The sequence below is a fragment of the Protopterus annectens genome, chromosome 13.part0 (genome assembly GCF_019279795.1).
Source record: "Protopterus annectens isolate FY-2018-M chromosome 13.part0, PAN1.0, whole genome shotgun sequence".
Taxonomy (NCBI): Eukaryota; Metazoa; Chordata; order Ceratodontiformes; family Protopteridae; genus Protopterus; species Protopterus annectens.
In genome coordinates this window covers 668,077,814-668,089,861 of record NC_056747.1, presented here as the reverse complement: position 1 = coordinate 668,089,861, position 12,048 = coordinate 668,077,814, and the positions used below count along the sequence as shown (strand labels likewise).

Genomic DNA, 12,048 nt, shown 5'->3' with positions numbered 1-12,048 from the left:
GTACTCAGGAGTGTTTTCCAGTGAGCCACCCAGGAGTTAGGTGCTAGGACGCTGTCCCATCAGTCAGAATGTAGGCGAGATAGGATCACATAACATCTTTTAGTTATGTACTCACCATAACTTCAGATGTTTGGGATCCATCTCGCCTACATTCCTAATACCCACCCTCCTTCCCCCTGCCTTGGAGATCAGAAGAGATTGAACGGTTTGAGTTCTACTGTTTTATCTTGTATCATCTGTCAATGTTATATAAGCAGTGCATGCGTGTGTGCATGTATGCGGACAAACTAGATCTGGGGGACTGGTAGTGGTGCATCCTGGGATATAGTAAGCTCAGCCAATAAGAGACTTCGCTCTTTGGCATAAGCGTGCCGAGTCGGAGCCGAGGATCGGCTCCGAACCCATCAGTCAGAATGTAGGCGAGATGGATCCCAAACATCTGAAGTTATGGTGAGTACATAACTAAAAGTTCCGAATGGTCATGCTACAGTCCATACTCCCATTTTTAGGGAAGGACAATTGGATGTGCTTGATCGATCTTAAGGATGCGTACTATCACATAAAGATGGCCAGGTCATCGAGAGGTCACCTGCATTTCTGGCTGGGAGACCATCATTATCAGTTCCGAGCTCTGCCCTTTGGTTTCACTACAGCCCCCCGAGTGTTCACCAAGTGCATGGCAGTAGTCACGGCTCACCTGAGGCATCTAGGATTCCAAGTGTTTCCGTATTTGGGCGATTGGCTCCTTACCTCCACCACCAGGCATCAACTTCTTCAAGCGAGAGAGACTACTCTGACACACTGAGATTGGCTAGGCATTACAGTCAACTTCGAAAAGTCTGCCTTGTTGCCATCGCAGCATATCATTTTTATAGGGGCAGAATTAGACCCATCAACCACCACTCTTTGTCTTCCACCAGAAAAGATTTGTGTTCTTCGCCAACACATCATGTCCCTGATATCAAGGAACAGAGCACCAGCTGCAGAGGTATTGAAAGTACTAGGATTGATGGCAGCAGCAATCTTGGCAATCCCATTAGCAAGGATACATATGAGAATCCTTCAATGGCTTCTTTTCACGCAATGGTCTTGCCAAGAACTTCCAATGAGTCACATGATCCTGATAACGAATTCCTGCAAGAAGGATCTTCAGTGGTGGTTGACGTCTCATGTCACAACAGGACGTCCCTTCATGCTACCCCCTCCAGTTGCCACTGTGACTACGGACGCTTCCCTGATAGGGTGGGGTGGGGGGCTTTTTCAGGAAAAGACTACCCAAGGCACATGAACTGATCAAGAATCACATCTGCATATTAATGTCCTCGAGATGGGAGCAGTACTTCTAGCGTTGCAATACTTTCAGGACTCTTCCTCTAGGGACAATTGCAATACAGACAGACAACATGTCAGTGGTCTGGTACCTGAACAAGCAAGGCGGGACCAAGTCTTATCCCTTTTGCCGAGAAGCCCTCAGAGTATGGCAGTGGGCAGTGTCATCCCAGCGCTTTCAGTTAGCAACGCACATCCCAGGCAAATACAACATCATAGCAGACAGACTGAGCAGTGCAATTTTATTGCCCCACGAATGGTCCCTCAAACAAGAGATTGCAGACAGGATTTTCTGCAAATGGGGCCAGCCTTCCTGCGACCTGTTTGCCAGTCATATCAACAACAAATGCAGAAGCTATTTTGCCCTGATTCCCAAGCCAGGTCACTCCTCGAGGGATGCTCTTGTCCATGATTCGCCCCCAGGTCTACTCTACGCATTTCCACCAATTCCCCTGATACCCAGATTCTTACAGAAAGCAAAGTCGCTGGGACGGACGATCATCCTTATAGCACCTCATTGGCCTCGGCAGATTTGGTTTCTGTTTCTTTACCATCACATTCTGGAAGACCCATGGATCCTGGACCCAGTTCCGGACTTGACACATCCGTCAGGGGATCTTCATCCATCATTGCAGACTGAAGCTAACTGCTTGGCTGCTCCAATTCCCCACATAGCCAGGCTTTATAATATTTCCCATGACACTAGTCAAATTTTGTTGGCTTCCCATAAACCTTCCACTAGAAAATTGTATCGAAGTAAGTGGAAGAGATTTTCCATTTGGGCTTCTTCCCATAACATTGACCCTTACCAAGTGCCATTGTCTTCTATTTTACAATTCTTGACAGAAAATTTCAACAAAGGAGCAGCGGCTGCTACGGTGCGAGTACAATTAGCTGCTATATCTAATTTCCATCTAGCAATCGATGGATTGAATATTCTGGTTCACCAATTGTCTAAGGCTTTTCTAAAAGGTTCTTTTCACATGAGGCCTCCAGTGAAGACACCTTACTGTCCCTGGAATTTGAATTTTATGTTCTCGCATCATTCTTCCTCCCTTTGAGCCTGCATCATCTTGTGAACTAAAATTTCTATTGTGGAAAACTATCTTCCTAGTAGCCATCATTTCAGCCCGCAGAGTGTCAGAGCTCCAAGCCCTATCCATCAAGCCCCCTATGCTGATAGAGTATCTCTTAGGACAAATCCATCCTTTTTGCCTAAAGTATGTTCTGAGATTAACGAAACACAGCAAACACCAAACTTGTAAGCAACGTAACAAGGATGTCCAGGTCACCAGGAGTAAACGCCAACAGTCTTTCAGCTACAAATACTTGCACCAAAATTTACTAGGCAAAAAAACGATGTGACCACGATACAAAACCAATTTATTGAATGAACCACAGATGACCTAGGTTTCGTTCAGTGACGAACTTCATCAGATAACCAACATCAAGTAACTCATTCCTTAAATACACTTCGCCCACCCTCTAATTACATCATGTAACTGTAATTGAATCAATAAAATCAATTATTCCATTTAAACACACAGTGTAAAATGTTCTGAGATTAACATTAATCAAGTCACTGAGTTGCCCGTTTTCTTCCCTAATCACACCAACAAATTGGAATATATGTTGCACAAACTCGATGTTCACAGACAACTTAGATTTTATTTAGACAGAACAAAAGACATTAGGAATCAGATCAGCTGTTTGTGTCTTTCTGAGGCCAGGAAAGGTAAACCAGTTGCCAAAACAACCCTGTCTAAGTGGCTGTTGGATTGTATCACTTACACATATTCTTGTCTAGTAAGGTGAAGGCTCATTCAACCAGAGCAGTTTCTACTTCTTCATTTAGCCTTCAAGCCAAATTACCTTTGGACAACATCTTTGCAGCAGCCACATGGTCTAAACCTCACACTTTTATAACTCATTACAAAGTGGATAAGGCCTCCAGGGACAGGGCTTCATTTGGTTCTACGGTTCTAAAGAGTGTACTTCCGTGAGCCACCCAAGATCAGGGTGCTAAGAGCGACTACTCATCAGTGAAGAATGAACGGCGAGATTGAACAACTTCACATAAAGTAGTTGTGTACTCACCATAACGGTCCATGTGAGTTTTCATCTCGCCTTCATTCTCACGTCCCTCCCTCCTTCCCCCTTCTGGCTGGCAGTTGACCTGGAGGCTGTCTTCATCCCGGTTTTTCAATGTGTCTTCATTCCTAGGCAGAATAATTATTGTACTTCTATAAGGTACGCAGCAAACAAGATCTGAGGTAATTCCAGCAGTGCATCGTAGGATAAGGGGTTGGGTGTCAAGCTACTGGAGAACTTTGAGATTGCTAGTCGGCTATGTCGGAGTCGAGGATTGGCTCCGAACTCATCAGTGAAGAATGAGGGCGAGATGGAACAACTCACATGGAACATTATGGTAAGTACATAACTTTTTTATTTTCCATGCTGACAGGGTTTCCCTCAGGACTAACCCATCCTTTATGCCTAAGGTGGTGTCCACTGTGGCTCTAAACCAATCCATCCATTTGCCAACCTTCTTCCTTAACCCTCAGAATAAAGGGGAAGGGATCCTGCACTCCTTGGACGTGCACAGACAGCTCAGGGTTCTACCTTGACAGAAAATCTGACCAGCTGCTAGTCAACTTTGCTACAGGGGCAGAGGGTAAGACCATTTCAAAGCAAACTATTTCCAGATGGATAGCACACTGCATCCATTTCTGCTACAAGCACCATGGAAAACCTACCACATAGAGGGGATCATACCACATTCCACCTGCGCTACTTCCACATCTACAGCATTTCTCAGGGGAGTTCCTACCAGGGACATTCTGGAAGCTGCTACCTGGAGTTCTGTACACACCTTCACCAAGTATTACCACTTACCAATTTTTTTCTAAATCCAGAGCTGGATTTGCTACAGCAGTCTTGCAAGGCCTACTAGCCCACCCTAACACTTCTTGACTGCCTTCACCCTCCCTCAGCTTTGGGAATCAACCCAAGTGTGATGACTGCAACAGTGAAACACGAAGAGCATAGTACAGTTGTGTACACTTACCATAAATGTAGATGTTCGAGTGTATTCACTGTTGCAGTCCTGGTTTCCCCTCCCTCCAGCCCCCTGGCTTTCTCTGTCTTTCTACCTCTCCTCTCTATGGCCATTCCCAATGGCTTTGGTATTTACTTTTTACTGGTGGTGTTCCCCACCATATACTAGCTTCCTATTTGTGGGCTCCTAACATTTGGAGCAAGAAAAACTGATGTAATGACATCTGCTACCTGTTTTATACCCCTGACAACCTGACGTCCTGGAAGAAGCGACAGCATCCGATGCAGAAATCCTAAGACTTTGGTATTCGGGCCGACTGGGGGCTACCTGCAGGAAGTGTGATGACTGTAACAGTGAGTACACTCGAACAGCTACATAAATGGTAAGTGTACACAACTGTACTTTCTTAAAGAAGGTCTCTTTTTCCATGAAGCAAGCACTCAGTGGTTTAATTATTTTATTGTTGCTGCACTTCTGTTAGTTTGAATTTGTTTGTGTGATGTATATAAGAAAATGGGTTTTAGTATGATTTTAAGCACTGAAAAGAGTTTTATCTCTAAAGCTTTGCTGTTAAACTTATTTTACATCACTTTGCGACTTCCTTTTGCTTTTTATTCTTGGACTGTTTTGTTTGGAACTTTGTAATGGGTGTTTACCAGTTTTGTTTTTTTTTTTTAACTGGGGACAGTATTGGCAGGTCTTGCTGCTTGCCAGAGGAAAGAGTGGGTTTCCAGACGTGTGTGTGTGTGTGTGTGTGTGTGTGGATATAAGCAAAAACATGAAAAGATGTGTGACAACCATTTATTCACTGTTTTTTTTTTTGATAACAGGGAGGTGGGTGTCCTTTGGACCTTTGGGAGGGGAGGGAAAAATGTATGGTAGTTAGGCTGACCACTGGCTTCCAGGGCAAGAAAGCTCAAGTGTTATTCCTGCAACAGTGAAGACACTCTAACATCTACATTTATAGTAAGAAGGCACACCTGTGCTTTCTCCCACACATTGATGGCCAGGAAAGATCCATCCCATTGTCCTGTTCAAGCAGGTGAACCTTCTGACACAAGGATAGGATACCTTAGTACACCCAAGACTTGAGACTCAGTGTGGCAGCCTGGAAGAGTTAACCATGTTACCCTTTGGGCATTTAATGCCGCAAGGCATGCAGTCAATCTTGAGGGAGGCCAGTAAACTAAGTACTAGAATGTCCTATATGGCAAAATGGATAGGATTCTCCATATGGGAGCCAAACCATGGCATACATGGATAAACCATATGTCCTGGGCAACTGTGGTTTGATTAGTGTCTTGGATGTCTGAGATGCTAGCAGGGAGAGAGATAAAGATGCCCATTGTGGGGTGCATTCATTTATACAGTCCTTGCAGGGAGACATGGGTCACAGAGGGAAGTAGCCCTTGGATGTAATAGATTAATGCATTCCCCTGTGTAAGCTTTCAATTTCACGATATTCACAATATGTGGCTGTAGGAGAGACTGGTAGACTCTGTGATGGACAGGAGCATTGGGGTAAGGGGGGGGGGTGGTTTCTTGCATCTCAGGATTCTAAAAAAATCCAGTTGTGCCAGTATGGGATCTGAATTTTATTTTGATGAAACTGATCCTACCACCCTTTGAAACAGCAAGTTCAGGCCACATGGTTCCTCTTGTAGAAGACTGCTGTTTCTGATGAGTGTCACCTCAGCAAGGAAAAAAAATCTCAAGATTACTTTACAGGCATCCATGTGTAAGGAGCCGTTTGGTCTTCCATACAGATAGTGTTACCTTGTGTACCGGTCCCTCATTCATGGCAAAGTTTGTGAAAGAAGTGGCCAGTATTTTTCTCAAAATCACAAAACAAAGGGGAAGAATCTATCATTCTGTAGATATACATAGAGAATTAAGATATAGAATGAACAAAGGCCTACATGAATGGCTTAACAGCTTTTTGTATCATATGAATAAAACAAAAATGCATTGCCCATTTCAAAGATTTCACTACTCCTTGGACACAGCTACCACAGGAGCCTACCAGAAAGGTGTATTGGCAAAAGATATCTTGAATGCTGCTACCCAGTTAACTTGCCATAGTTTCCAAGCTCCATAGGCTAAGCATGATGTCTATTGCTAGAGCAGGGTTTGCTGCAACAGTCCTGAATGATATATTGCACTTCTCATCCACATGGCTGACAATGACCCAAGAAACTAGTACTGAAAGCTTTTGGAAGACTTCCTTGAAGTTGTAACTGTAGTGATAGTTCACAAGTAGGGCATAGTACATTTGTGTCCTCAATTTGCCATAGTTGTAGATGCTTGAATATAGTCACTGAAGTATGTTTTCCCACCCTACATCCCCTCTTAACAGCTGGGGAGATGAAGACCATAATGGAGGTCCACATAATCTTCCTCCCTTTTCTTCTTACCATTCTCTAATATCACCACCACCCCACCCCCGCAAACACTCACATGTCATTAGTGTGCAGTGATTGAGGGGACCCTTTTGCTGTAGAGTGTCTCAAATAATTCCTTTTCTCACCGGAATGCCGGAATGTATTCATTTGTCTCAATCTGGGTAAACCTTTGTTTTTTTAGTAAGACTAGAAAGAACTGAAGATAGCTGACCGTATGTCTGCCTTTATATTGAGAAATAGAAACTTTAGGAGGTTTGGAGACATAAGGTCAGTATAAGGTGGAAGAGGATAGGCTCTGAAGCACTAGCCTGGGAGTAGGACTCTGTCTACAGCTGAGGTTACATAAATTTTAATTGTAGCTCTGACTACACTCTTAGCATCTACAGTTATGGTAAGTACATAATATGACTGTACTTTTCTGTCCCATTGATCTCGCTTTTAAAGCTCGTGTTTATTGCAGGATTATACATGGGTTCACTTGAAGTCGTTTGTAGTGAAGACTGTAAGTTGTCAGTACTTGGGTAAAAGTGCAAAGAATTAAGAATGTGTTCATTTTAACTGATATTGCTATGTAACAGTATGTATCCAGATTCTGTACCATTTCAGTGTCAAAATACATTAAAATGAGGCGTGTCCTTTTTTCCCCCCACATACTTTGGATAACAGAACCCAGTTACTGTGTTTTGAGTACTGAGCACAGTGGTTTTTCTGTGCTGTTCTAGAGCAGAAGTCAGAGTAATAGCATTTGTGTCTACACAGCCCCAGTAAATGTTGTTTTTTTACTTCCTAGGTCCATTTATTGGATTTCCCAAATATTGTCATCAAGGGTTCTGAGCTGCAGCTACCATTCCAGGCCTGTCTGAAGGTGGAGAAATTTGGAGACCTGATCCTGAAGGCTACAGAGCCCCAGATGGTCCTCTTCAATTTGTATGATGACTGGCTAAAGACCATTTCCTCTTACACAGTAAGCAACCCGTGGCACATTAGATCTGAAACTGTACATATTTCATTGCAGTACCCTAAGTCTAGCAGGGATGGATGGAGGTAACTTCAGTATGAATGCTAAGTTTCAAAATCTTTGCTATAAATTATTAGATTCAAGCCTTCAGACTCCAAAAGCTGGTTGCCTTCCTCCTAAAAATTGAATAGTGTATACATGATCTTTCTGTGTGAAAAGCTGCCTCTGATTTTTGATGATTTAGTACTTGTAAGCCCTTCTTTTCTGCCAGTTGCACATTGCAGTGGCATTTGCACATGCATCTCTTTGAGGATAGGAGGGGGCATGATGTTCTTCGTGTTTCACTGTTTCAGTTATTACGTTTGGGTAATCTGCTGGCAGGTTGCCCTCAGTCAGCCTGAATAGCAAAGTCTTGGGTCCTGCGTCGGTTGCTGTCTCCTCTTCCATGACATCAGGTAGTCAGGGGTATAAAACATGCAGCCAATGCCATTTTAATCAGTCTTTCTTGCCGTGCGGTGCCCGAAGCAGAAGAATTTCGCAAGTGCCGGTCGGCCAACTCCTGAAATTTTCGTTTTTCAGTTTCAGAACCGAAGTCTTCAAATTAAAGCTAAGTACCCCATTGGGGAAACTTTTTCTTGCTCCTTACCGATGTCAGTAAAAGTTAATAATTGCATTACTTGTGGGAAGCAAATACCTCATAAGGATTTTCATTTGTACTGTATTCCTTGCCTAGGCCCTGATCACAACGTGCCTTGCTTTCGGTTTTGTGCTAAATTTAACCAACGCACTATTAAGCGTCGGTATTTTTTTGCTTCTAAATATTTTAGTTCAAGATTTAACTACCCTGAAATGTCGGTTAGCAACCTGAAGAGTTCCCAAAAAACGCAAGGAAAAAGAGACAGATCATCAAGGTCCAAAACCGACGACGAAGCTTCTCCTAAGCCAATCGCCGGTACTCAGTGAGGCGCTTTCGTAGCCCCTGATACCCGCTACTTTTGAGTCGCATGCCTCTACCGAGACCCATTCAGAGTCCGGTATGCCGCAAGATTTGCAAAGTATTGAACCCACGGATGTCTTTCCCTTGGATGGGTCCAGAGCTGCTGAGCAGGCACCGGCTTCTGAGGGTGTTTTCAGGCCTCAACATTTTTATATTAAACCGACACCATCAACAAAAACAAGGACAAAAACTACTTCTGTGTCTAAAAAACCGACTCATGAGCCACATGCTCAGGCCCCTATGCCTAAAAAACAAATTATCAAAATGGCTGAGGATTTAATTACCTTGATCAGGGGTTCCCAAACCACCCCCACCCACTAAGAGGCCTAGGCAAGGCACTGGTTAGGAATCTTCAGATCAGGTTTCCATTTCTTCTGATCAGGAATTTTCTCTTCCACCTTATGAGGATTCTGATGCAAAGAAATCCATCCCGTCTGCATCTCCTCCTGAGGATTACTCTTTTGGAGAGACTTTGCATACTATAAGGGAGCATTTTCATTGGGAGAGTCAGGACTTCTCTGAATCAAAAAAGAGGCTTGAGAGATTTCCTTCTTCCTCAGCATAGGCCTTTGGCAGTTCCTCCTGTATTAGATATTGATGTGTTTTCAGAATCAAGCATGGCTCCTGATTCCCTGCCTCTGGCTCCTAGTAAGTCAGACAGATATTATACAAATTTCTTTTCAAAAATCCTGCTGCTGATCCTAAGACTATTTCTCAGGGTCCGAAGGGTGTTAAGACTTCTACAGCCAAAAATCCTACCCCTTCTGATAGAGATTCCAGGGTGCTGGATAGATGGGGTAAGAAGGTTTGTATGTCTGCAACCTTGGCAAGCAGGGCTTTAAACTGCCAGTTTCATATGCTTAAATATCAACAGCATGTTAATGGGCTTACTGAAACAGAAAATGATGTTGATTTCTGATTGTGTGGAAAATAGTTATAGGATTCATTGCATTCAGCAGAACAGGTTGGAAAGCATACTTTGCAATGTGGTTTTGATTCCTTGGAGGCCTCTTGTATGTCTTCCGTTACTGGATCTGTGATAAGAAGGCATGCCTGGCTCAAGGAGCAAAATCTGCAGCATGATACTCTGTTTGGTAATAAGGCAGAAGATGTTTTAAAGAAAAGCTAAATCTATGCAAACTGTAAAAGATTTCTTGCAAGTGCAGCAACCCAGGTTCAGTAGGCACTGGCCTACTAAAAGTTGGTCCTTTCCTGTGTCCAACAGAGCCACTCAGGGCAAACCCAGGTGCTCAAAAGGCTCCAGATATCAGTCACAGGGATCTTACAGGTCAAAGCAATGGGGGTACCTCCACCTCCAAATCTGGGGGTAACAAAACACAACCCTACAGTAAGCAGTCTCAATGACTTTCCTCTACCATCTCCAAGCACTTATCTTTTGGCAGCCCCCTTGGGGGGAAAATTAGCACTTCATGCTCAAAATTTGCAGTTAATTACCCAGGACAAGTGGGTATTAAACATAGTATCCCAGGGGGACAGATTTCATTTCCATACTTTGCCAATTCCAAACAGATGGCCGGATCTGCCACAAAACCAGTGGGCAGAGGCCCAGAAACTAGTCATGTCCCTCATGGATATGGGGGCTATTCAACCAGTACCAGAAAGGGAAAAAGGACAAGGATTTTATTCAAGACTTTTCCTGGTACCCAGAAAAGACAATTCATGGCGTCCAATACTGGACTTATCGATTCTGAACACGTTCCTGGACATTCCAAAATTCAAAATGCTGACTTTACAACAGCTACTGCCTATGCTAGGCAAGAATGCTTGGTTAGTAACTCTAGACTTAAGAGGCATACCAGCATATCCCAATAAGGGAATCTTGCAGAAGATACCTCCGCTTCAAAGCAGGTTTTTTGCATTACCAATTCTCTGCACTGCCCTTTGGCTTATCTACTGCGCCCAGGGTCTTTACAAAGTGCCTGGCACCAGTAATTGCATTCTGCAGACAAAGAAACATTCAAATTTATCCTTATGTGGATGATTGTCTCATTCAGGCAGAGGACAAGGACACTCTTCTTCAACATCTGGCGTTTGTAAAAAGGCTTCTAGCATGCCTAGGGTACACCATAAACGAGAAGAAATCACAGCTGGTACCCTCTCAAATAATTACATTCCTGGGTGCAAGCTTGAATACAACTGCCCAGATAGCTTACCTCATGCCAGACAAACAAATGCAATTGACAGCATACTTCAAACAAATGGCAACAAAAAACATGTTATCTGCAAGACGAATTCTGCAGGCTTTGGGGGTGCATGGCATCCTGCATTCTATTAATTCCATGTGCGAGACTACATATAAGGAAACTTCATTGGTACCTAAAAAGTTTATGGAGTCAGCATCGTCACAGCCTGGAAACAATGATTCCTCTCATTCCCTGCCTACAACAGGAGTTTCTTTAGTGGGCAGAGACATGTCACCAAAACAAGGGACTGTCATTCACTCTACCCCCTGCCACCCAAACCCTAACTACAGACACATCAGACTATGCTTGGGGGGCCCACCTGGCAGGGAGATGCATTCAGGGCAAATGGAGCCCAAACCAAATGCATCTGCATATCAACCAGAAAGAAATGCTAGATGTTCAGAATGCCCTGACAGCTTTCAAAGGCTTACTTCATCCAGGACAACTGCTAATAAAGACGGACAACACCACACTTATATGGTACATAAACAAGCATGGGGGTACCCATTCCTACCCCCTTTGTAGACTTACCATGGCCTTGTGGAACACAGCCTTGACTTACCAAATACATCTTCAAGCTCAATTCCTGCCAGAAAAACAAAATACTCTGGCAGACGACCTAAGCAGAAACCTTATGGACCCACATGAATGGAAACTGGACCCACAAATCTTCAGCATGTTAACACAGAAATGGGGAAGCCCAGACATAGATCTATTTGCCTCTCCCCACAACTATCAGTTGGACAAATTCTGCACAAGAACTCATCACAAAAAAGCATGGAAGGTGGATGCTTTATCCTTCAGCTGGAAAAACCTATCAGTCTATGCCTTCCCCCCTCTGCCTCTACTCTCCATGATCTTACTAAGTCAGACAGGAAAAAACAAAAATGATTGTAATTGCTCCGGACTGGCCTCGCCAACACTGGTACCCGCTTCTAAGGAATGTCACACCTTCCTCTGTTGTACTTGCCTCAAACACCTCATCTACTGTCTCAACAGAACTATCAAATTCTGCAAACTCAGCTTCAAACTCTAAATCTTGCAGCATGACTAATCGACTAATTATTCAAACCACATCTCTCAGTAAACCTGTGATGGAT

The 12,048-nt window shown here is 43.6% G+C and overlaps 1 protein-coding gene across 1 annotated transcript in view; it reads left to right on the top strand.

The window, feature by feature from the left end:
- PRPF8 (pre-mRNA processing factor 8) overlaps nt 1-12,048 on the top strand; it is a 2,252,227-nt gene that overhangs the window by 1,877,814 nt on the left and 362,365 nt on the right. The window contains exon 34 of the mRNA XM_044054875.1: nt 7,580-7,753. Coding sequence (XP_043910810.1) covers nt 7,580-7,753 — 174 coding nt within the window. The remainder of the gene's footprint in view (nt 1-7,579; nt 7,754-12,048) is intronic.